This window comes from Phodopus roborovskii, unplaced genomic scaffold (assembly GCF_943737965.1).
Source record: "Phodopus roborovskii unplaced genomic scaffold, PHOROB, whole genome shotgun sequence".
Taxonomy (NCBI): Eukaryota; Metazoa; Chordata; class Mammalia; order Rodentia; family Cricetidae; genus Phodopus; species Phodopus roborovskii.
Window position 1 is genome coordinate 16,966,379 of NW_026126413.1, and position 27,666 is coordinate 16,994,044.

General features: G+C 37.3%; 1 protein-coding gene across 1 annotated transcript in view; it reads left to right on the plus strand.

The window, feature by feature from the left end:
- Positions 1-1,133: 1,133 nt before the first annotated feature.
- Positions 1,134-27,666, plus strand: part of LOC127221040 (snake venom 5'-nucleotidase-like) — a 32,507-nt gene continuing 5,974 nt past the window's right edge. Inside the window, exons 1-5 of the mRNA XM_051182933.1 lie at positions 1,134-1,315; positions 16,377-16,528; positions 18,149-18,729; positions 19,706-19,853; positions 20,988-21,153. Coding sequence (XP_051038890.1) covers positions 1,134-1,315; positions 16,377-16,528; positions 18,149-18,729; positions 19,706-19,853; positions 20,988-21,153 — 1,229 coding nt within the window. The remainder of the gene's footprint in view (positions 1,316-16,376; positions 16,529-18,148; positions 18,730-19,705; positions 19,854-20,987; positions 21,154-27,666) is intronic.

The following is a 27,666-nucleotide window of genomic DNA, read 5'->3' on the forward strand; positions in this document are numbered from 1 at the left end:
GTTGCTTGGCTTTGGAATTTTATTTATATAAACTTTACAAAAGACTGACCTGCTCTGTACAAATATTGTTGGCCTCTGTGTTTATAGGAGAGAGTCTTAACCACTACCCCAATCCTTTAATTTTATTTATTTGTTCAAGTTTTATTTTTCTTATATTTCAAAGTTGGCACTTTGTATTCTAGATGTATCCATTTAATTCAAGTTCAGTTGAGCAAATGTCTGGCTGGCAGTACACCAAGGGGTTGCAGCGCTCTGGGGTACCGTATTGATCGCCTGGATGGATTCCATCAGGCCACAATAGCTGTGTAAAATGTAATTCAATAAAAGCATTACTTTTTCACTTACTCTGTTCTTTCTCTCACACGCACAAAATGTCAGATCCCACAGAACAGTATTTCGGGTCAGAATGTTAGATGTGTTAAAGAAAGCTACAGAAGAAGAATTGTGGTTGAAGCAAAAAACTAGTTGTGAATTGTCTCGATCTTAAATAAAAGTGAAAGAAGGAAATGGAATTTGTATTATGGGAGAGGCAGAAAAGGGCCTCAAAAGATTATGGCAAGGTCTGGAGAGAACAGGGTAGGCGCAAGGTGAAATCATAGAGTCCCTTAGGATGAGGACTGGGTCTCATTTGTTCCTTTTGGAATTGGCACCAGGATCAGTCGTTAAATTAATGGATACCCAGGACCTCTCAGACAGACAGGAATCAAGAATTCGGGTGTAGAAAAAAAATAATATTTTAGGTCTTTAATAGTTGTCCTATTTTCTTCTTGCAAAGTACTGGAAAATGTGCAGTAGAAAAATATTTACTCAGAAAGATGCAAAATGCAAAAGGAATGAGCACTGACTATGTTCCTACAGCCACGACCTCATTCTGCCAAAGGAGAAGCAAGGGCCATCAGGATTTCCGTTGGCCTGTCAACGGCTGTCAGGCAACAGGACGGCCACGGCTTGCCCTAGGCACAGTCAGGCTAGCACAGCGCAGGAGAGAGAGGCTTGGGCACTCAGGAGCAGCACAGGCCTCAGTCCAGCTCAGGCCCAGCAAGTGCTGCACATGCTCCTGCGGCTGCTATCCTGCACATGTGTGCAGGCTTGCCCAGGCTCAGGAGAGAGGCATCCTATGCTGTGCCTGAGGCATGGAGGCCTTTGAGGAGGAGGCGCCAACGCTGGCACCTCCCCAGCCAGCAGAGCTGGATGAAGAGCTCTCTCTGGGGACCCGGTCAGGAGACATGGACTCCTATGATTTGACCATCCTTCATTTCAACGATGTTTACGATGTGAACTCGTGTACTGAGGAGCCTGTAGGAGGTGCTGCTAGGTGTGGACCGCCATCTTCCTTGTCAGATTCCTTAGGGGGCGGGGAGGGAGGGTAATGAGTGACCAGGAACCTGCTAGAAGGCTTGGAGGCTGGCAGGAGTCTTTCCTGCAAATCTTTTGGGCCACTGTTTGAACTCCCTTCTGGACGAAGTCAGTAACTCCAGTGGTTTTAGGGGAAGAAAAACTGGGCCTAGTGTCTGCACAAAAGGGGATTGGAAACGTCAAGTGTGAACTATGGGAAATGTGAGCGTAGGTAATACTAGGTAGTAGCTAGTGGCTTACTGCTTCGCTCTTCTCTACTTCGGCTTGAAGCTTGAACCCCAATGTCAGTCTCTGGGTCCATTACCACAGACTGTCGAACCATGTTTGTGACTGACATGACCCAAGAGGTGTTTGAGGAAAAGTGTGGTTTTGAATAGAAGAGATTAAAAATCAGGAGACGCTTTGTATAAACATAATTACACGTTAATGATGTAGGGGAGTAAGAATAGAAATAAGATCTAGATTTGGAAGACGAAACAAGGTTTAAGAAATGGTTATTCAGTAGCACGTGAGAATATGTGTGTGTATGAGTACTTAGAGAGTGAAGGGAAACATCAGAGGGCAGCTGGAAGATAAAAGGACAACGGACCTATAGCTTAATAACAACGAGCAAGGAGTGACCTCAAAGGCGTAGCTGGTTTGGGGAATCGAAGCTGGAAAGAATATGTTGGGAAACGTGATAGACGTGAAATGACTATCAGTTACTCAGGTGTTCTTTCCTTTCCCAATATTTTAGTTCGTTTCCCTCTCTAAAATCTCTTGTACATAGATAGCTGTTCTGTGTTTTTGGAAGAAAAACTTATCCTTTAAGTCCCGTGACTTCTCAGCAGAGCCCATTGGTTACCATACTGGCCATTGGGGGGGGGTAGATGTTTACTAAGTATCTCCTCATAGGTGTAGGCTAGTGTCTCTTTTCCATATACCTGTGCTGATAATCTACCCATATGCTATCACACTGACAAGTGTTTAGTCCAAGATGCTGTGGGACATGTAATTGATAACATTGTGCAAAAGGTCATGTCAGAGATTACCAAAACATCTGTGGTGGTTAATGTCTGCTGCCGGCAAGACTGGATGAAGGAACACTCTAGGGCATTAATGAAACACACTCGCGAGTGTCTGCGAGGGTTCTTCCAGATAAAATTAACGAGAAGGAAGGTGTCACACTGAGAGTGAGCAGCACTGTCCCATGGGTTGCGGTTCCTGAGTGAATTAAATTGGGAAGAAGGAGACATTTCCGTTTCTGTGCTCCTCGGTTGGCATCATGGACCAACTTGTTCCTACCACTATTCCTTCTTGGCCATGATGAACTGCATTTCTATGAGCCGAAAATCAAAATAAACGCCCCTTTTAGTTTAGTTTTTTTTTTTTTCCAGACCGGTATTTGGTCAGAGTAATGAGAAAAGAAGCACATTTACGTCAGAATAAAAGGAGTCTATAGAAACTATGTTTGTCATCACTCTAAGTACAAAGTGGATGGTGAAAATAAACACTTGCGAATGAGTGTGATAGACAGTGGTATACTGTGAACTGATAGAACGATCTTGCATGGTGAGTTAACAACATAGCGTGGCTACAGTGGCAGTGGTTTTGGTCTTGGTTTATTTGATGTTTAGTGAACTTTCAAGAGTATTTTAGACTGATATAAAGATGTGAAATACCCCATTACTTACATTTTATGTTACTATTGGAGCACTTCTTACAATTAATGAACAGGCGTGTATACATCATTAATCAACACCTGTATTCCACTATGATACTCTTAGTATGTTCTTTTTGTGTTTAGGATTCCATGTAGGAGGCTACACTGCAATTTGTCTATCTCATTCCTTAGACTGCTTTTAATCATGGCAGCTTTCTTCCTTCCTTCCTTCCTTCCTTCCTTTCTTTCTTTCTTTTTTTTTTTTTATTCTTTTTTTGATATTCTTTGTTTTTTAATGGTATTAATATTTTAAAGGAGTATCAGTCAGGTATTTTTTAAAATGTCCATTATTTTAAATTTGTATATTTTTCTTATTGATTTTACCAGTATATTTTATTTACTTAGGAAAACCACAGAAACCCATTTTTAAAAATCACATCTTTTAAGGTCTTCGTTATTGTCAACACCGCAGACATTGACGTTTGTTAAATTTCCCCATTCTGAATTTTGCTGCCTGCCTTTCTGTGTCTTTGGAATGAAGTCATTTTATGCAGCTCACATTTAAGGAACAGGGGCTTACACTTCACCCTCTTCATGGCAAAGTAACCTCAGAAATAATTTGGATTATTACCTAGTGGAAGATATATCTTTCCTCATTATATAAGTATTGCATTAGTTTTCTAGGCTTGACAAGCAAATGTATTGTAAAATGGGTGGCTTAAAACAGTTAAAGAAAAAGTTTATCTTGAAGAGCTGCAAATCAAAGGACTGGAAGGGTTGGTTCTTTTATGATTCTCCTGGTTTCTAGTAAGGACAGTAGTCCCTGAAAATACATATGAATGCAGTAGTCTAATTTCTGTTTCTACCTTCCCGTGATGATTTCTCTCCCCTCCCCTTCTCCCCTTCCTTGTCCCTGCCTCCCCTCTCCCCCAGCTTACATAATAAGGGTGTAAGTTATTTATTTAGGGTCCACGCTAACTATCTCATCTAACTAAGCTTAATTACATTTGCATTGAGCCTGTTTCCGGATAAGGCCATGCTCATAAGTACAGGGGGGTAGAAACAATGACATCTCAACAAAGATGGATTCATGGGTTTCATCGTTTTTTGGTAGACTGCCTTTCAGAATTCTGTAAAATACCAAGGAAGAGCCATGTGTTGACTGTTGAAGTACTTAAACAGTATGTGTCAGATGGCAGGACGGTATCGAGAAAATGTGATTTTTTTCTTATGGACTGTGCAGCTGGTTTCCTGTAGGATTTCATCAGCTAGTGTTCCTTTTCAAGCATACCGCCTATCTGCATATCAGCCATGTCAATGAAAATGCTACTATCACGGGGGAAGCTCAGGAGATTACAGAGTTCTAATGTCATTGAAATGTCACTTAATCTCAGACAGGCAAGGTCAAGGGTCAAGGGACACTAGTGAACAGAGCACATTAGTGGCAAGCCTTTGAAGGAGCAACATGTCCCTATCTGATATCTGGTGAAGAAACACAGAACAAGCAGAGCAGTTACTGTTGAGTGGCTGGCACCTCTGGTAATCTTTCCATTTAGAGCAGTTGTTCCTAGAAACGAAGTTGCTCAAAGGACGAATATTATATTGTTGACAACTCTAGATTATTTGGTTATAAGGTGACTAAGAGAGAAGATCTGGTTTGAAGATGTCATCATTTCTTTGTCCCTTAAATGCTATGTTCTGAAGTTTAGTTGTCAACCTCTGTGTTCCCATCTTTGCTAACTGGGGCAGATTTGTACTCAGTATTCATGTGGTTCAACAAATACTCATTTCTAAGATGTGGAGTGCCTGGCATATAGTGTCCAGTAAAAAAAATGTGAATTATTAATATAACCTATCTAAAACATGCCAAGTACAACACTAGGCACTGTTCTGAGCAGCAGGGTTACAGTGGGGAATAGAAAAGAAAAAAAAAATCTTACTCTCATGGGAGCTTGTGGTTTAGATGGAAAACAGACTGTAAACAAAGGAAACGTGTAATATGCCGGATGGCAACACAGGCTATGTAGAATGTTAACGTGGAACAAAGGCAGTAAGAAGTGTTGAGTTGAAGTTGGGGGTGCTTGTTGCTTTAAAGGAATCTACTTAAGTAAGCCCTTTCTTGAGCTGGTGAGATGGCTCAGGGGGTTCCAGTGCTTGCTGCCAAGCCTGCCAACTTGAGTTCATTCCCGGACACTGTGATGACAGACGAGAATCAGCTTCTGCAAGTAGCCCCTCACCTATGCCTGTGCCTGTGGCCTGCACCCCCATACGGACACAGAAATAAATACAATATAGCAAAAACATTAAGGCCCCGTGATCAAGTGATATGTAAGGAGACACTTGAGAGAAATGAGGTAGCATGAGACATTTGGCTGTCTACGGGGAAGTTGTTCTAGGCCAAGAAATTGGCAAGAGCGGAGATTCTGAGGTGAAAATAGCATAATGGCTTTCGTCAACACCAGGAGGCAACAATGGCTGTAGGGTCCGTACTTAGTTGGCAGGGCTATGGGACTGAGTCTCTGGGGGTGGGGTGGGGGTGGGGTGATTATCGTGCAGATTAAAGAATGGGCAAAAACAAATGAGATGACGTGTGTGCCGTGTGGGGAACGTATTCTTTTAGTTTTGGGGTTGGAGCCTGTGTTCCAAACCATAGTCTAGGCACCTCAGAGGTTTCCGTGAGATCCCTATCTGTAACACTAATAGCCCCAGCCATTTTCCTTGCAGTCTTACTAGATGTCGGTTGCTTTGTTCATTTTTAGTTTGTTATGTGTGTATAGAGTTTGATAATTTCATTTGTATTACTTTGAGGTACCACATTGAAAACTATTTTGGGAAACTGTCTTACAGATTTTTTTTTTTTTTGTGTGTGTGTAGTAGCTAGGAAAACTATTCACAGTTATCTAGAAAGCTTATTGAAATGTTTTCCTAGGTGAAAGACCAGATTTTAAAAATAAATGTCATACATAGCGGCCTATTGCAACAAATTGAATGAAGCAGGAGATAATATCTCACCACTCTTTATTTAATGAGACATGAGGCTTGCACAACTCTGCCATCTGTGTTTGTAAATATATATACATGTATTGGGCCTTTGTTTTTGTTTTTTAGCTAGTAGGTTCATATGTTAATATCTTAGCTTTTAGGGGACTGGGAAGGGATATCTTGAGATTGAACATTTGAGAATGATCTCATCCATATTATAAATTTTTGACATTAATATCAAACTCTATTTTCATACATCTTTTTTTCTCTTAGACCTAGTAGTATAAAGTAGTTTGTAAATTCCTTTTGCTTTAACTACTTCATCTGTTCTATTTGTGGATCTATGATTTGGATCTGACCTCCTTTTTAGACCCATATTTCCATCTGTCCACTGAGGATGCTCACTTTGATGTTTCCTTGAATAGGCCTAAAATCAGCCTATAGACTTTTCTCTCATGCAGCCCTTATAACTTTGATCTCTTATTTGATACAATGACTTTTATTTCAATAACTTATACGCTTTACAATGAATAAAACTGTAGTTAATGGTATATATTAATAGATTCAAAATCTACTTTCTTTTGTAATGTTTCTTAAATATATTTGATTGATTGGTTTATTAAATGTGTATGGGTGTTTTATCTACATGTACGTCTATGTACCACATGCCAGAAGATGGTGGCAGATGCCCTGTAGTGAGAAACCATGTGAGTGCTGACAATCAAACCCCAAGTCCTTCAAAAGAACAGCCATTGCTTTTGGCTGCTGAGCCATCTCTCCAAGCCATTTTTCAAATGTTGTGTGGATCAGAATTGCCCAAAGGAGTTGTTAAACACAGATCTTTTGGGCCTTGGCTTAGTGTTTTCAATAATGTAGGTCTGGGGTAGGATTTAAACATTAAGTTTTTCCTAAGCTGCTGCTGCTTCTGGTCTGAAAAATATTGACAAGTGCCAACTCTTACCTGTTAATTCATGTTAATAGGAGTGTCAGTCATCACACAGACTTCCCAAGGCTTTAAAAACTCTGTAGTTTTGCGCCTAAATTTTTTCTTGTTTGTTTGCTTGATTCCTAAAACTCAGATCAAATCATGTCACATTTATTGCTCAGGCTTTGTATCTGTATATTTTTACTGCCTTGCACAAGCATACATATTGTTTCCAGCTTTAAAAGTAAGTAATTAACTAAATGTATTGATCTAGACAATGCTGAATTCTAGAGTCCTATATGACTTTTAAATAATCAAATAGGAACTATTTCCAGCACATTGCCGGACCCCTCATCCTCTCCCCAGACACCCTGGCTTCCCTCCATCATTACAACTGTATAGCACATACTCATTTGTGTGGGCTTTTTTCCCACTCATTTGAGATTCACTCAAATTGTTACACACAGCAATAATTTGTTCTTTTTCTTACTGACTTATATTTTGATTGTGGCCTATAATATATTTATTTATCTATTCTAATGTTCAAGGATACTTTGATGGTTCCTAATATTTGCTATTATGAAATCACTATTACCATTCTTATATAATTCTTTTGGTAGTTAGAAGTAATCATTTTTCTTGAGTGCATGCCCAGAAGTGCAATTTTTGTGTCATATACAGACATATGTGTAGCTTGACTAGGTGCTGCCAAACATTTTCTCAAAATAGTTGTACCAGCTATATATCCATCAGCAGTATATGAAAATTTTGATTATTACATTTTCTTGCTGTTCAGCACTATTTTTAACATACTGGTAGGCGTGTAGTAACATACCATTGTAGGTTTAATTTGTATTTCTTGTTAAATAATGATAATGAACATTTTCATATGTTTATGGGCCAGTTGTATTTATTCTTTAGTTGATGTTCTTTATATTTATTTTTAAATTTAATTTTTCTTTCTTTTTATTTATTTTGAGACAGAATCTCACTGAATTACATAGGGCTTATCTCTGTCTTCCTTACTGCTTGGATTATCGTGTGTGCCACCCTGCCCAAGTCCATGGTATTTTTCCCCAACTAAAATTCTGAATTGTCTATCTTTGTGAAATTGACTTGTAAGGGTTGTTAGCTAGTTTCAGATCCAATTCCCTTGTTGAATATATGCTTTCCAGATAGTTTGTCTAGTCAGTGTTTTTTCATTTTTCCTAATGGTAATATTTTAATTAGTGGGATGTTTTAATTTAAACTAAGTTTAGTTGACCAATATTTTGTGATTTGTACGTTTGCTGGTCTGCTTAAGAAACCTTTGCTTCAAAGTCATGAAGATGTCCTTGTAGGATTTCTCCTAAATGACTTATTATTTTTGTTTGGACATTGTTATCTGTGATACGTATTACATTCATGTATATGCTTGTGAATTGATGTATGTACATGTGAATGCATAGGTGTGTGTGCACGTGCGCACATGCGCGTGTGTAGTGGTTGGTTAGAAGACAACTTGAGGAAGTAGTTTTCATCCTTCACCATGTGGGGCCCTGGAATTCAACTCAGCCAGCACTTTTTCCTACTTACCAATCCCTTTATGTCTTAATAAAATTAAAAAGGGGAGTGGATGTGCGAAAGGATCCTAAGTGCTTGTAAGAAAACACCAAGCAAACAAGACTAGAGTTTTGTGCTCTCAGTTTCTTCAAAAACACAGAATTGTTCTTGGAATGTGCTTCCTGCTCTTCTCAGGTTTGGCAGTTAAGAGTGAGTTTACTTTAGATTATTTATTACAACTGGCTGTGTTGTTTGTATGCTTCCATGGAGAAAGACATGTTTTTACCACACACCACTTGTCCCTGTGATTATATACTTTATTCACGTGGTTCTTAACCCTCAGAGTACAGATTGTCTGCTGAATAGAGGTGGCTGCTGCATGAGACTCTAGCCTGCTTCATTTTTAGGCTCCATTCTCCCAGGTTCAACCACCTTTAGAGCAGTAAACAATTGAACTAATTTTCATGTATGGTTGAGGAAGTATTCATCTTTTACTCTTGTGTCATTTATAAAATTACATTCATAATTATATATGTACATTTAGTGGTGCCATTGTGAATATTTATATATAGTTTCATTGAAAAAGATTCCCTTTTTGATACTCAATTGCAGGTATGCCTGTGTAATTAATCAAGTGACTGTGTATGTATGTGTCTGTTTCTGGATTATACTTCCCCACTGATCAAAGAAAATTCTGTACTATATTATTTTCCATAGCTTTATCATAAGTATTGATATTCAACAGTGGAAATCCTCCAATTGTTCTTCAGTATTTTGTACCTTAACATAAATTGTATATGGAAATCCAAGTGGTTAATTTCTTACTTTAATGTTTTCTAGACTAAAATGTTATATTCTTAGTTTATATAATTATGACTTAGTTTGAAAATTATGACTAGATGTTGAACATTTTCTGTATAATTAAAAAAAGCTATTGGATATCATGGCTTTTCTCTTTTATACATGTTAATGTAATGAAGTTACATTTACTGTTGGCTGTTAAATAACTTTGTTGTCATTGAATAAACCCTGCTTGGTCATGATGTTTTAATCTTTTTATATGTTACTAAATTCAATTTGTTAAAATTTAGTTCAAGAATTATGTCTGTATGCTTGTACAGAACATAGGCCTATAATTTTCTTTTAGTATCTCAGTTTTTTTGATGTGAAGATAATGCTAACACAATATGAATTGGAAGATACTACGTTTTCTCTTCTCTGAAAGAGTTTGTATAAAATTTCTTTACAAAAATCTTTGAAAAGTATCTAAGATTGAAGTTTTTGTTGAAAAGCTCTCAAGTCTGGTTCAGTTTCTCTGATAGTGATAGGATAAGTTAGATTTTAAGAATATCTGTGTGTCAGTCTTGGTAAGATTTATTATCAGGAAAGTATTTATAATGCATAGGCTCTGGAGTGCTGCTGCCTTCTCTTTGGCTATTTATGACTTACGATTTTTGTCAACCAGTCTTGCTAAGGCATATAAACTTCGTGAATTTTTCAGAAAAATGTTCCTTGTTGGACTTTATATATTTTTTCTTTTATCTCTGCTTTGTTTCAGTTTTAGCTGACATTTATTCCTTAGCTTTCTATGAGACAGAAGCTTGAGTGCACAGCACACACACACACACACACACACACACACACACACACACACACAAGATTTTAAGTGATGTCACTGGCTCTTTTATTTATATTTTTTTAAATTTATTGAAACTATCTTGCTGTGTAACTCTGGCTGGCATGGAATTTGTTATTTAAACCAGGTTGGCCTCGAACTCACAAAGATCTTCCTGATTCTGCATTTTGAGTAATGGGGTTAAGGCCATGTGCCACCATAACTTGGTTAAATTTTTTTTATGAGATTTTATTTATTTTTATTTTATGTGTATGGGTGTTTTGCTTACATGTATGTCTGTGTACTGTATGTGTTTAGCACCTTTAGAGGCCTGAAGAGGGTGTGATATTCCCTGGAATTAGAGTTACCTGTGGTTGTTAACCACTCTGTGGGTTCTGGAAACTGAACATGGGTTTTCTGAAAAAGCAGACAGTGCTTGTAACTTCCTAGCCATCCTTCCATCAGCTTTTAAAAATTAAACAATTATACATGTATGTAATGAAATATGATCATATCTACCTTTCATGTTCTCCCACCAACTTTACCTATCCACCAACATATCATCTCCTAACTTTGTCTTTTCAAAGCATTTTTTCTTTGTTTGAGATGACCTCATTTTCTTTAATTGTATATACATAACACTGGTATATATGTATCCTAATATTAGTCAGTTACTCATGATTCCAGGGCTGACTACTTGATACTGTAGTCAAAATTCAAAATTCTCAATAGAATAGTTGGAAACCCAACAGACAGACATCAGAAAGATTATTCACAATGATCAAGTTGGTTTTATCTCTGAGATGCAGGGATGCTTCAACATACACAACTCAATAAATATAACAAATGACATAAACGGTCTTACTTATAAGAATCAAGTCATTCCAATAGATGAAGAAAAAAACCTTTGAAAAAAAAAAACCCAGCATGACTTCATGATAAAGTCCACGAGAGAGTTGGACTAGGACAAACATACATCAGCTATTGAAGCTATGTCTGGGAGGACACAGCCAGCATCATCATAACCCCACCAAAATTAGGAATGAGACAGGATTCTCCGTTGGTACTGTTTCTTCCCCATGCTGTGTTTGAAGCACTAGCTGGAACAATATGGCAAGAGAAGGAAATTAAAGGGACACAAATAGGGAAAGAATTTAAGCCATTCCTGTTTACAGATGTCATGATATTATACATAAAAGATCCTAAAAATTATATCAGAAAACTAGAAAGGATAAATAAATTCAGCAACATGGGCAGAAACAGAATCAACTTGAACAAATCAATAGCTTTTTTTTATACACTACCAACAAACATGCAGAGAGGGAGACCATGCACACTTTCCAATTCAGAATAGCCTCGGAGAATAATTTGTAATACACATATCCAAATGGGGTGAAAATGTCTCTATAATGAAAACCTTAAACCCCTGAAGAAAAAATAAATATGATAGAAAATGGAAAGGCAACTCATGCTCATGGATTGGTAGAATTAATATTGTGAAAATGACCATGCTATAAAAGCCACTTATAGATTCAGTACAATCCCCAGTTAAAATCCCCATGTCAATCTTCATAGAAATAGAAACAAACTGTCCTAAAATTCAAATGGAATCGTGAAAGACCCCGGAGATCCAAAATGATCCTGGGCAAAAAGAAGAGTGGTGGATGGATCACCATTCCATTTCAAGATTAATTATGAAGCCATAGTAATATGAATAATATGATACTAGCATAGAACCAGAAAGCGCTTCCTCTAAAATCAGGAGTGAGTTGGCATGTATAACGGCCTGTCATGTCCATACAGCCTTTCACAGAAGGGCTCCCTCCTGGCCTAGTCATTGCCCAAAGGCCCTGCTCTTAACAGTCTCTTTGTGACAGCAGTTCTCACCACTCTCTGTCTCGCATTCTTTCCGCGTGCATCCCTGGTATAAACCAGTTTGATCATGGTATATGTAATCTCTTTAATGTGCTGTTGAACTGAACTTGCAAGTACCTTGGATTCTTTCTCATCCGTAGTTATCAGGAATATTTCGGTCTATGCCTTTCTGTTTTTTTGTGGGCTTACCAGGTTTTGATAGATGATGCTGACTTTGTGGAGTGAAGCTTGCAAGCATTCACTCTGTATTTGGTAGAAGAATTTCAGGACATCTTGACGTTCTATAACTATCTGATAGAATACAGCAGTCTGTCTGTCTAGCCCTACTGCCTCCAGTCTCACTGTTCGCTACAGATCTGCCTTGCTGCTTCTACCTGCTTGGCAGGGTTTCAGTGGTCATCTATGTTTAAAACATTTACCCATTGCTTCTAGGGTTTTCAGTTTGTTTGAGGATGCTTTCACCATAGTCGTTACGATTTCTGTATTTCAGTGGTACCTGTTGAAATCCCCTCCTTCATCTCTTATTAATTTGGATCCTTCATACCCTAGAGCCTTGACCTTTTTACCTTTAAAGAACCAACTCTGTCTCGCCAATCCGTGTTTTCTTGATATCTTCAGTGACCTCTTCGCCATTTCAATTGCATCATTTAATGTATAGTGTTTTGACTTGCTACTGATTTCTAATTTGATTTTGATATGATAGAAGGAATTAATTATATTTTATATTTGTTAAGACTTGCTTTATGGCATACAATGTTACCTATTTTAGAGAAAGTTCCATGGGTTGTTGATAAGAATCTATAACAGTTGGAGGAATCTGTAGATATCTCTTATGTCCATCTGATTTGTGATGAGGTTTTCATGTCTGAAGATTTATTTCACTTTTAATAATTTCACTTTTAATACATTAAAACATTTAATACATTTAATATAACACTTTTAATATTTATGTATTCACGTGTGTGTGAGTGAATACATTTGTGCATGCCAGAGGTAGAGTTGGTGTCACTTTTGATCACTCGCCACCTCATTTTTTGAGACAGGGTCTCTTACTGAACAGCCGTCCTTTCTACTCAGACTGGCTGCCTGACAAATTCCCAGAATCACTCCAGTTCTGGGGTTACAGATGTACACTATGCTTAGTTTCCGGTCCTTCGGCCCTTGCAGCAAGCCCTTCACCCACTGAATTATCCCCACACCCTCTTTATTTTATTTGTGTCTGGATGATCTGCTATATTTGGATCTGTCCATTTATATCCAGTAGTGTTTGTTTTATAAAATTGAACACATCAACGTTCAGTCCATAACATGTTTATAATTGTTTTATCTTTTTGATGTATTGATAATTCTACATATTGATGAGTGGTGGCCATATTTAGTCCTTCTGATGAACTCTGGCCCATAGTCCACTTTGTCAGATCATGGTGCTGCTACTTTTACTTGCTTTTAGAGTCCATTTATCAGAATGTTGTTTTCTAGCATTTATTGTAGACAAGAAATGGTTGTATCTTATTTGAAATTTATTTGTACAGTCTGACTGTTACAGTTAAGACTGACCATATTTAATGTTGGTAAGTAGTAACTTTTCATTTGATCTCAGAGATTTGATAATTTTATTATCAAATAATAACTTGATCTTATTTTTCCACTTATTATTTAATCTTCCTTCGTAGGTGATGTATTCTGTCTCACAGTTGTGTATGTCTTTCCTCCTCTTCTCTGTCTATGATCTCTTTGGGAATGCTGTGGAGTCCAGGCTTAGGGGTCATGGATTACTTTATGTCTATTGTACAAGTTCTTTATTTCTCCTTTAGTATTAAAGGATAATTTTGACAGAGTAGCCTTTGTAGGTGTGTATTTTATTCCATGATTTGAAATACTACATCCCATGTTTTCTTGGTCTTAGTGTTTCTTCTCATTGATCTGATGTTAGTCTCATTGGTTTGCATAATTTTAAGAAACTTGGCACTTCTGTTTCAAGCTTTTAATATCATTTCTTTGTTCTGTACTCTTGGCACTTAGGTATCATAGCACATGGAAAACCTCTGTTCTGAGCCTGCCTGTTTTCCTGGTGTACTTGAATGTCCATTTGATTACCTAGAGCCGGAAAATGTTCTGCTCTGATTTCATCGAGTAAGTTTTTAGTATTTACTCCCTATTTTATGACCATTTCTAACATTACATAGTTGTATGTCTGATCTCTTAATTTCTCCTGAATGTAAGAAACCATTGACCTTGTCCCGATTCCTTATTTCTGTTTTTGTCCTGTGTCTGTTGAATTTCTTATGCAAGTTATTAAGTAGCTCATCCAACAGGTTCTCAACTCTTTAGACTTGTTCACTTTGTCAGTTATTTAAGTCCTTGTTAAGGTCAGTTATCATTTTTAAAATTAGACTTTTGAATTTGTTGACACATTAACCATCGTTCTATGCTTCGATTCGGTTAATTCACAAACTGTGATCATTTGGAAGTCATGTTGCTGCTTTGTCATATTTCTTGTGTTTTTCTTGTGTAGTAGTTTGTACACCTTTGGGAATGGCTGTCTCCTCTGAGGTCTCCTTTACTAGTAGCTTCGTTTTCAGGGTTCGAGTTTTAGTACCACGCAGGAGAAAACAGGCTGACATAACAAAAACCCTGAAACAAAATAGGTATAGAAGCAGAACTAATTAAAACCAACTTCTACACCATCAATAATCATAGAAAATAAAATGGCAAGAATATTATAAAAGAAACTATGGAGTTAAAATTAATTAGAGTAAAATAAATAAAATAAAGCTGAGACCAAAAAATAGGAAAAAGAAAAGTATGGTTAAGTAAAAAAGGGAGGAAAAAAGAGAAAAATAGCAAGCAACAAAAGTGGGGAAAAAATCTGTAAATTAGGTAAAACCAAGAAGAGAAAAACAGCAACAGTAACTGAACATCAAGGGGGCACAGAACAGAAGACTAAAATCAAAAAAATCAGTTAGAAGGTGGCAAAGAGGCAGCATCTACATGAAACAACCCAGTCCATCAGTACACACACATCTTTTCCTGATGCTCACAGGGGACTTCTATGTAAGGAATTATTGTCCTTCCCAGGGAGAGAGATCCAAGCAGCTCCCTCCCTCCCCGAGCCCTTCTGGGTGCCGAGCCTTTCTGGGTCTGAGGGTTATAGCATCATTATCCTTTACTTTACAGCTAATATATCCAGTTATAAGTGAGCACTTATAACTGTACTGTATTTGTCTTTCTGGGTCTGGATTACCTCACCCAGCATGTTTTGTTTTGTTTTGTTTTTGAAGTTCCATCCATTTGTCTGCAGCTTTCATGATGTCATTTGTTCTGCCTACAAGATGTGCTGGAGTAAATAAAGATAGCACAGGAATTGTGGAAATAGAGCCAATCAATGACTTGTCTAGGCTGGGACCCATGCCAGGAGAGTGGGCCCACCCTTGACACGTCTTGGGGCAGAGGATGGATAGCACAGAGACCTAGGAGAGAACCAAATGCAACTGGCAAAAAAAAAAAAAAAAAAAAAAAAAAAAAAAAAGTCAAACTAATGATATTCTGCTGTCCTCATAGGTTAGTGCCTTGTCCAACTGTCACCAGGGAGGCTTCACCCAGCAGCTGATGCAAACAAGAACATTAGGATGAGCTCAGGGAATCCTGTGGAAGGAGGGGGAAAGAAGGATTGTAGGAGCCAGAGGGGTCAGGGACACCCCAAGAAAACTCGTAGACTGGACTAACCTAGACTCACAGAGATTGAACCAACAACCGGGGAGCCTGCGTGTTACCTTTGGGTCGCTTGCTTTTCTTCTGGGGCTCCGGGAGCCTGCGTGTTACCTTTGGGTCGCTTGCTTTTCTTGTGGGGCTCCTAACATTGGGAGCTCGATCCCTCATACTGGGTTGCCTGGTCCAGACTTACTATGAGGGCAGGTGCCTAGTTCGGTTGAGATCCATGGGAGGCCTGCCCTTTTCTGAACAGAAATGGAGGAGCGGTGGATTTGGGGGAGAGTTAGGGGGAGGAGCAGGGACCGCATGGAGAGGAGGGAAGGGAAAGTGCAGTTCAGGCGATGTAAACAACAACAACAACAAATAATAATACTACAGCATTAAAAATAATTTGTGTTTTCTGGGATAGTTTCAGTATTTTGACACATTTCAAAATGTTTTCTTTAAAATAATTTCACATTATATTTTGAGGATATCTTCTGTGACCTGATACAATTTTCACTTAAATAAAAATGTGCTTTAACTGGGGAAGCCTAGCTTGTCCTTTTCAGAATAGCAATGTACTAGTGAGCGATGTTGGCTGTGGGAAGCGATCTTATTGAAACATCTTTCTGTCTTTTCATATAGTAGTTTTTCTCATTTGAAGGAAAAGTCATACTGCTATTTAAGACATTTCCTTTGTGTCTCATAAAGGAATTCAATGATAACACAAGACACTGTTCCTTCAGGTTTGCAACAGCTGTGAAAAAGTTTCGCATCCTGAATCCACTCTTGATTTTCAGTGGTGACTGCTTAAATCCTTCAGTCTTAAGCACCATAACAAAAGGAAAGCACATGATTCCTATATTGAATGAGTTGGGAGTGCATTTTGCAGTTTTTGGTAAGTAATACTCTTTATTACTTGACGTTTATAAAGCAATTTACATAAAACTAGATTATTTGATTCTAAATAATAGTAGTTAAATAATCCTATTCATCAGCTTGTAGGTACTCAGAAGCAATTATCAGACTTGTACAATGAACTTGAAAATTTGTACTCAACTAAAATTTGACTTCATATAGTGAGATTTTTTTAGTTATGCCTGTGCAAAAGTAAGTCATGTCACTAGAGGAATTAGGACCTTGGCTTCGAAGTCAGCTGGGCCTGGGTCTGAATTGAAGTACTCCACAATGAATGTCATTGAGTAATGAAAAATAAAGTGACTGCAGGCCTTAGTGGCTTACTCTGTGATTACAACATCCAGGATGTGAGGCAGGAGGATTACTCTAAGTCCCCCTCTAAGGTTATACAGTGAGTCCCCATCTCACTACCACCCCCCAAAGGCCCTATACTAAAATCAACATTGCAACAATATTAACAAAATAAAGTGACTGATCTCTCAGTTCTTTTTAGATACAAAATTGGAAAAATAATGATATACCATGGCAGAAGATCTGTGGAGGCTGAAGAAGATAGGAACCATGTGCATGAGGCCCACAGTCAGCATTTTAGCTATTATATTCTTAAGATGAACTGATCCTAGGTGTCTTAGAGTTTCTATTTTTTTTTTTTTTTTTTTTTTTTTTTTGTGAAGAGACACCATGACCATGGCAACTCTTATAAAGGAAAACAATTAATTGAGGCCATAACTTACAGTTCAGAGGTTCAGACCATTGTCATCATGGTGGGGAACGTAGTGTCATGCAGCCAGACGTGGTGCTGGAGAAGTAGATGAGAGTCCTACATCTTGCAGGCAATAGGAAGTCTGGGCAGTATCCTGAGCATAGGAAACCTCAAAGCCTGCCCCACAGTACCACACTTCCTCCAACAAAGCCACACCTCCTGATAGTGCCATTCCCTCTGAGCTTATGGGGGCCAAGTACATTCAAACTACCACACTAGGTAAGGGAAACAAGGTTGTGATTTAAGAAAAGCAGAGAAAAGCAGAGAAAAGAGGAAGTCACTCTGTGGCAGTGTTGAACAGAGGTGGTTTTTTATTAGGGAAAAGGATCATAAAAGGGGAGGGTGGAGACCAGTCTCTGGGGACAGGAGCAGCTGGAGAGAGGAAAAGGGAGAGAGAGAGAGAGAGAGAGAGAGAGAGAGAGAGAGAGAGAGAGAGAGAGAGAGAGCAGGTGGGCAGGACCCTTTTGAAATGGGAATGTAGTAAGTGTGCACAGACAGTGCATTAAAATAATTTGTAAATTAGTGTGTTATTGAGCAGTCATTAGTCCATGTCATTGCATTTTCCCATATTGCAAACATCTTTTCCAAACTTAAGGTTTTCTTTGGGACTCAGGTGCTATGTAGATTGCTAAGAGACATTCTATAGCTGAAGGCTTCTGCAAATCACAGTTATTTGTGAATGAAAGTCAGGCTAATTAAACATACGTGTGTTAAAATGCTTGCCCTTTGCATGCTGTCTTGCATCTATTGGAAGCTGCCTCATGGAGAACTGCAATATGCTTGGGACTGGAAAAACAGTCTTGTGATTTAAACTTAAACTTTTATTTTTTATTTTAGGAAACCACGAGTTTGATTTTGGCGTTGATATTTTGGAAGAATATATGAAGCAAATGCACTTTACATGGTTTCTCAGTAATGTCCATGACAGATTTACTTCGGAACCTCTTGGACATGGTACAGTAAAAAAGATAGTTAATTGGAACAATCTGAAAATTGGCCTAATGGGACTAGTTGAAGAAGATTGGCTTGATACTCTTGCTACAGTTAATAAGTCTAATGTCAACTACAAAGATTACGTCGAAGCCGCTAATGAGCTAGCAGTTGAACTCAGAGAAGAAGGAGCGGATCTCGTGATTGCAATGACACATATGAAGTGGGGAAATGACACAAGGCTTGCTCAGCAAGCAGAAGGGCTCGATTTGATTCTGGGAGGCCATGATCATGAATATGACATCAGGAAAGTGAATGAGACTTGGATTGTCAAAAGTGGATTTGATTTTAAAAATCTGACAAAAATAAATATACGGCTGTTTGATGCCTCTTTCCAGTATGTATTTGAGAAAGTGGATGTTGTGAGTTATTTGGAAGAAGATTCATATATCAAAGCAATAGTAAGGGATTTTACTCAAAACATACAGGTGGGTGAGTATTACACGTGTTGCTCAGCAAAGTGTGGAGTGATCACATTTTAGACAGCAGTGTAGATGACATGATAGCCTGTGACTGTGAATGAGCCACACCAACAATAGGTTTGTGGATACTCATGATAGTTTTCTATCTTTTTAAATTTACACATCCCATTTATATTTTATTTTGACTTTTCAAATTAAAGGGATTTAGACCCACTGTAACGTTTTTGTTTATTTTAACAGATATTAAAATGCTTTTTTTCTGTGTTCAAATTCTGCAAAACTTTATGCCTTTAATAAAGAGATTGCCATTTATGTTGATCACTAGCTTAATACAGAAGCGCAGGGGAATTTCACATCAGTTTGTAATGAAAATGTGGTTTGTCTTCCTTCTCTTCTACATATGTATTTCAAAGCTTAACTGATTTGTCATCAGATCACTTAAACTATTACATGTATTTAAAAACTTAAGGATTGCCTTTCACTAGGTCCCTAAGTGTATTAAGCAAAATATAGTTGCTTAGAGGTGTGTGTGTGTGTGTGTGTGTGTTAGTTTTGTGAGAGATTTATGAAGCATAAGCCATGCTCTATTGATATCTATGCATGCATTGTTTAATCTAACTTTTGGTACCTGAACTAATTCTATAGGATTAGAGGTATCTGTTCTGCTTCAGTTGGAAGTAATTGTTTAATATTGGATCAGCTTGATGTTGTGAATATTGTATATTTTTATAACAGGTTTTGGCACTAAAAGGCTGGGATAGAGACTTCAAACCTGTGTGATAACATAAAAGTCAGTGACTGTTGAGTGTTCAGTGTTTTGGTAACCCTTTAGTAATGTGATACACAAAAGAAGGGTTCCAATAAGTTCTGTTGACTTTTAACTTTAAGCTAAAATATAAATGATCAAGTGGATAAAATTAATTTAAGAAATCCATAAAACACAAGGAATGTTGGTTTTCGATAGTTATTTTTCTTCTTTTAGTATATGTTAGAAGAAGTTCTCTGCCCGATCAATATGGAATTAGATGGCCGTGAAATTACTGTGAGAAGATGTGAGAGTAATCTTGGGAATCTCGTGACGAATGCAATGTTAGAGGCCACCAGAGCTGATGTGGCCCTGCTTAACTCAGGTGATTTCAGTCTTAAAAGGGACATGAGATGAGTAAACTCAGGTATCCAGAGCTTGTAGTAATAGTAGGTATTTTCAAGAGTTGTGAAACCCGACTTTGAAACTTTATTAATTTCATGAGTTCAGTTACCCATTTCCTGCAATGATTAGGGATTTGGAAGTGGATTCTGGAATTCAGTTTATTTGAAACTTAAAGCATCAAGTCTGTAGATTTTGACTTGTCAATGAGATTTCTATGAAGATAATGCTGCCACTCATATGACAAAATGAAAAGTAGATTGGAGTCTGTCATCTGAAGTTCGTGCTCTGACAAGTCTTGCCTTCCTACCTCTTTAATAAGGGGATGGTAAGAGCTTCCTGCTCATAGACAGGGACTGACTCTTAGTCTTGCCATTTTTTTTTCTTTTTGGTCTGGTCGGTAGACTTAGAATTTAAAGATTTTGAGTTGGGGTAGAAAATGAAAAACAATCCTCTAAAGACAACTTTAGTTCACACGCTGTAAGCAAGGGCTTCAGGTATTGTCTGGGTACAGAGACGGGGTCTGATGGCTTCCTCAGTTTAGACTAGGGTGGAGCTGTCACTCAGTGGACATCTCTGTCTTGGTGTGTGCCAGCCCTTGGGTTTGTTCCCTAGTTTCAGTTTCTGCCTTCTGCTCCTCAAAGTTTATGGTTTAACACTGCTTAATATCCTAATGATAATCTTCTTAGAATTCTGTTTTATTTTTCTTTTCATGGAAGATACAAATGCTCTTAACCTGACATATGAGTGGCTTAGAATCGTCCCTGAAAATATTTTCCAAGAGTGAATTTTTTTGTCATTGCTGCCTGTGAAGGTCTGTTCTGAAATTCTTAGGTCTGGTTCTGTGGGTGTAGGAAGAGAGTAATGGCTTTCCAGTTGTAATGTTACAACTTATTACTTAAGAAGAACATGAGGGTTGACATGAAATTAAATCTGAAATGAATATGTTATATATAAAATTAAGCAGGAAGTATATGTCAGGAAGACATTGCAAGCCTGATTAAGGCCTTTTGTCCTAGGGATGTAAGGTTCTGAGTTTAAATGTAACGTTGAGTCATCCAAGTACTGTGTTATAGAGAAAACTAAAACACATTTTCCCCATTTTCAACCATTGTAGGCACTCTCAGATCTGATAGGATACACCCACCAGGGAATTTCACTCTGCATGATCTTTTGGCTATACTCCCCATAGTGGACCCAGTTTTGGTCATTAGAGTAACGGGCGCACAGCTACTTGCAGCACTTGAAAATGGGGTATACAAGTACCCAGCTCTAGATGGGAGGTATGTTCATACGTTTCTACTAATGATGTGCTTAATTCTAAAATGGACTGAAAAAAAAAAAAAGACAAATTTAGATATACCTTAATGTTTTAAAATTTAAAATTAAAGTCTTTAAATATTAATGTATAGTTTTAAAAATCTCTAATTCTTATTTTTACTAAATAATGTTGAGAGTGGTAAAATATTGGCATGTAGAAATAAGCTGTCATTAAAAATTAGTATTAGTTTAGTTATATGTAGGTATTGAATTTCAGTATTCAAGTACCTAAGCCCAGTTTTTCTCTTCCTTTATATTATTTGAAAAATAAAGAACTACTTTACTGTCTAGTTTTTATATTCAGATCTCACAAGAGTTTTTAGGTAGATGATGCTAAGGTAACACAGTTAGATGACTTGGTTGTGTGGGTGTTTCTCTTTTGTGTTCTTGCCTTAAATCAGGTAACTGATAATGTTATAATCTAAGGTATCATCATATTGCACGTGTGATAGGATACTAGTGTGGCAAGAATTATAAGTTGAAAAAATATGAAATAAATCCCCTTGGAGAAAGAATTCAAAGAAACATAAATTCATAAAATGCTAAACCAAATTTGGTTAAAAATATGTACAGGAATATAATGAACATACTATGTTGTTCATCCATTTCTGTACAATTGAGTGTTTTCTAACTTTTCAGAGTTATAAAGTTACTGTCAGAATAAAGTCAAGGGCATTTATTTCATTCTGCAAATAAACGGTGTGCATTGCCAGTGACTTTGCATTTCCTCACAAACCCTCAGCTGTATGCAAATCTAATCTACTTTTAGTCTCTGTAGGTTTACCTGTTTTTTCAGTTACAGCAGTCAACCCTGTAATGTGACCCTTTTACTAACTTCCTCCACTGAGCATGTTTTCAAGGTTCATCCATGCTGTAGTATGTGTCAGTACTTATTTCTTTTTTTGACAAGCACCACACCATCTATGGATAATAACACATCTATCTATCTATCTATCTATCTATCTATCTATCTATCTATCTATCTATCTATCTATCAGTTGCTGGACATTTGGACTGTTTCCACCTTCTCCACCATTATAAACAATGCTGCTGTGAAAATATATGTGCCAAGCGTTTTATTGGACTCTTAGATACAGTACATACGGGGTTTCAGGTGCTGGGTGATGTGGAAACTGACTGGCTGTTTCCCAAAGTGACTGCACTGCTTTAACATTCTCTAGCAGTATGTCACCTGGAAGCTTCAGGTCTTCCTTCCCCCTGCCAACACTTGCTGCCTTCCCTGCCCTGCTAGCTGACTAGTTGTCCTAGTACTGTGAAGCAACATCTTGTGATACTGGTTGGCATCTCTCTAATGGCTGTTGATGCTGAGCATCTCTTCATGTGCTTATTGGCTATTTGTATAGCTCCTTTTGAGCTGTGTCTATGTCTTTACCCCTTTGAAAAGGTTGTTCTTGAAAACAAACAAACAAAAAAAGAAACACTGGGTTACATAGGTATTCTTGTCTTCTAGCCAAGTCTCATCATATTTATGATTGGTAAAGATTTCCCCCATACTGCCACCATAATGTCACCATCACACTGTGCTGATGGCATTTGAAGAGTGAGTTTTTCTTAACCTTTGAAAAATCTTTTTTCTTTTTACTTGGCGTTCATTGTCATTTTTGTGAAGCCAGTGTCCAATATGCTGTCACCGAGAGTTGCATAGTTTCTGCTTTACCTTTATGCCTTGATTTAGTTTGAATTAATTTTTGTGTATGACATAGGATGGTGGTCCAACATAACTTTTTCAGTACTCTGTTGTTCGAGACCATTTATTGGAAACTACCTTTGCTTCCACTGGGTTGTCTTGGTACTCTTGCCATGAATCATTTTAGCACAAGTGTAAAGGTTCATCACAGTTGTTCACTCAAGTTGAGCTGTGCATGGCTGTGTGCATACACAGGACCACACCATGTTGATTGCCTTGCCTTGGTAGGAAGTTTTAAGAAAAATTTACTTAGTCAATTTCTTGAATAATTGCTGTGGATATTTGGTATCCTTATAGTTCAAAAATGAATTTTAGAATCAGGTTAGTAATTTCTACAGAAAGACATGATTTTTATATGAATTGAGCTGAAATATATGTGTCAATTTGATTAGTATTGTCATCTTATCTCTTTTATATATTCCGATCCAACAACCATTCACTTAGTTCTTCTGTAATAATAAGTGCTGATAAAGATGTAGAAAAGGGAATATTTATGCACTATGCATAGCAATATAAATTAGTACAGCCAATCTGGAAAACAGCATTGAGATTCCTTAATACATAAAAATCAGGCTTTATTCTATAGTTCAACAGTGCCATTACTGAATATATAGCCAAAGCAATGAGTTCAGTTTGTTAATGGAATAAGTGTATACCTACACTCACTTTAACATTACCTACAGTAGTGAAGACTGTAATCAACAACGAATAAGTAGAATGCTGCCATACCATATGAATGAAGGAAATTCTACCTTCATATTTGTGAGATTGTGAATGAACCTGGGGATATTTAAGTTAAATAGGCCAGCTACAAGAAGACAAGTGCCACATGATCTTACAAAGGGAGCCCCAAAGTCTTATTTATAAAGTAGAACGGAGATTACCAGAACTGAAGTGCAGACATGTTGCTCAAGGTTATAAAATTACAGTTGCTATGAGGAATAGTTCCAGAGATGCATTATCCAGCATGCTGAATTCAGTTGATGAGGCCACATGCTATTCTTTAAAAATGGTGTGCTTACTCTACAGTGACATATGTTAAATGTGCATATCCTACAAAGTGCATTTACTTTAAAACATATAATACACGAGGACTATTACAGTTTGATTTATTGATGCAAAACTAAAACTTCAAGTTGAGTTATGTTAACAAGACAGGATTCTTAGTATTATTAGAAAACAGCTACATACAACTTTTTTACTTACCTTCCTGTACCCTAACAATACCCTTCTTTCAGTGCTTCCTTTCTCTACGCAAGGCAGTTTAGTTTACCCCCAAATTTGTCTTCAACTCCCCTATGATTTTTATAATTGATATAATTGCCATGATAAAACACCATGACTGAAAGCAACTTGGGGAGAAAAGAGTTCGTTCCTCTTAGAGCCTTCCATCAGTGAGAGACGTTAGTAAATCTCAGCAGGAACATAAAGGCAAGCTATGGAGGAATATTGTGTACTGGCTTGCTACTTACTCATGGCTTGATTAGCCTGCCTTCGTATAGTGCCCATGGCCACCAGCCCAGAGCGTTACTGTTTACAGTATGTTGGGCCCTCCCACACCAACCAGCAATCAAGAAAATGCCCTATATACTTGTCCACAGACCAATCTGGTGGGGTCTTTTTCTCCGTTGAGGTTCCCTCTTTCCAAATGTCTGTAGCTTGTGTTAAGTTAACAAAAAATTAACCAGACAGTATGGTATAGCCTTGTATGGGTGTGCGCAAATTCAGTGAAGAAGCAATGATTTTTAGCCTGCTTATAAATGGAGTTAGAGGTAGAAAAATGGCATATATATATTATACACACACACACACACACACACACGTATTAGGCCCAGGACATGAAATCAATGTGAATAGATAGGCATACAGAATAAGCGATACTAGTCTGCTGAGCCTGATACATAGTTAGGAGAATGCTTTAATTAGTTCCAAATATCAGCATTTTTTCTCAATGCAATTTAAAGATATTTGAGAATACCTTTGCATCTAATTTTAATCAAATTTCTGACAATATCTCTTTGTACAAACTAATCAACTTCCATCTGAAACTTGATTAGCTGATTATACGTTAGAAATATCTTTGTCTATCTCCAACAGACCATCACAGGACAGTATTCTCCACATATCACTGCACCAGTTACTTTTCTAAAACATAGTTAATGTAATGCTTCTGCTTAAAATTACATAACAGTTCCCTTTAGCCCACAGCAAATGATCTCAAGTACTTTGGAGGCATATTCTCAAATTGGCTCAACGTTGCCTTTTCAAACTCAAGCCACCTGTCATATGCGAACTGTACTTCTGCTGTCTCACTTAATAAGAAACCCTTCATTTAACTCCTGATGCACAGGCTGTCTCACGCCTGTGTCCCCAACAGTCTGTGTGCCTGCCTAGAATTCCCCTCCTCTGTCACCTCAGATAATTCTCCCCTTTTCTGTTGTTGTGGTAAAAGCTTCAGTTGGATGTTTGAGATCATCCTTTTCTAATATAAACAAACACGCAATGTCACAAATTTCTCTGTGAGCTCTGTGTTAGTGACATCACACAAATTTTTGATGTATTATATTCTTACCCTTGTTTTTTGAGATTTCCTTCTTTATCTGTGGGTTAATTAGACATAGAGAGTTTGGTTTCCCAGATTTTCTTGCTACTTTGACATTGGTTTGTAGTGTCTACTCAGAAATCATATTATTTAGAACTTCCATTCTTTAATATTGGAATATTTGTTTCATGATCAGGCTATAGATATAGTCCACCTTGGTTAAATTTCAATGTATACACCAATGTATGCTTTTTTACTGGTGATTTTGTTCCTGTTCTTTTAAATCCTTGCAACGTTTTACCAACTATAATATTTAGTAAGGAATGTTGAATCCTTTAGTTCGTTGAGATTTTCATTTTCTCTTTCAGTTTGGGTAGGTTTTGGTTGATATATTTGAAGCTTTGTTGATATATATATATATATATATATATATATATATGTATATATACATATATATGTGTGTGTGTGTGTGTGTGTGTGTCATGTTAACTAGTCAGTTTTATTATATAAGGTGAAGGATCCAAAAGTTATAGCATTTTTTCAATTCAGTTGTCTATTATTATAAATAAAATTTGTTTCCTCTTAACCAAACTTATTCATTTAGGTATTCTCCATGGCTTAATTTTAATGAGCCTAAAATTCTTATCTCCCTATTTTAAGAAGAAAATATTGTTCTCCTTTTATCCTTTGTTTGATTATCTCTTTGTTCTGTAGTATGCTGCAGGCTTCATATGCGTAGCCCAATTTTCTTCCTAATTGTTTTTGCATTGTTTATTTTTGTCCATTCACTTATTCTTCCCCCTCCCCCCAGACACAGTTTCTCTGTGCAGCTTTGGAGCCTGTCCTGGAACTCGCTCTGTAGACCAGGCTGGCCTCGAACTCACAGAGATCCACCTGCCTCTGCCTCCCGAGTGCTGGGATGAAAGGCGTGTGCCACCGCCGCCCTGCCTATTCACTTATTCTTAAATTATTCATGTCACTTTTTAAAATTAGAGACTTATAAGAAAGAATACAATTTGTGGGTTATATTAAGTTTCATAATTTCTCTCTTTTTATTAAAACTCTTGACTCTAATAAAATATTTTTATTCTGGCATGTTTACGTTTTTAGTATTTATGGTGTCTTTGCTCTGTTTTTTCATTCCTTAATTTTCCCCCACCTCTCTCTGAGTTGTTTGACAAATCTTTAGTGCAACATTTTAATGTATAGAATTTGAATCTATATATATATATATATATCATATATATATATATATATATATATATATATATATATATATATGACATTTAACTTGCCACAGATGGCTTTCCAAAAATACTTAGATTTTATATGTATGGCTGTGTGCATGTCTGTGCGCTACAGGTATGCTGTGCCCACAGGGGTCAGAAGAGGGAGTTAGAGCCTCTGGAGCGGGCATTTGCAGACAGTCGTTGGCAGCTATGAGGGATTGAACCCAGGTTCTCTGAAGGAAGTGCCAGTGCCCTTAACCGCAGAGCTACTTGTCACGTGGAGTGGAGTGCAGAGACTCATGGCTGTGTAGTGCTCTTCCCACCCCCTTGCTGGGTAGTTGTTTTCCACATCACACCACCTGTGTTATGAATTGCACATGATAGTTTAGACTTCAAGCATTCAAGAGAATGGCCTGTTTATCCAGACAGTTTCTATTTCTAGCGCTTTCTTCTCATTTCCGGTTTTCCAAACTTAATTTTTGGGTGACACTTTCCCTTGGTCTGAATAAATTCTGTCAAAACTTTTTGAAAGTATATTTGCTGGCCAAGGATTAGCTAATTTTTATTCCAAGAATGCTTGCATCCCTGGAGGATATTTCGGCCGGATATGCAATTCATCAGTTGGTCCTTTCCTTTTAGCTTTCTGAGACAGTTTTTCACATTATTTTTTCCTTTATCTGAAAAGCATTGTTTTTCTCTGGTTATATAATGTTTTCTATTCAGTGGTGTGTTTCTTAAATGTCTGGTTCTGTGTTTCTCAGACTTTGTTCTCTGTGTTTATGTTTGATTTTGCTTAGATTTTTTTATGTCTTTCATTGAATCTGTGAGACTTTCTTTCACTGTTTCTTTAAATTTTATCTAATAGCATATCCTTCCTTCAATTTTCCTGAGATTTAGCTTACATAGTTAGAACTTGGATTCTCATAGGTCCCTGAAGCTCAGATTATTATTTGTTTTTATCTTTTCTCTGTCTTATAAAGATTAAAACATTTTAATG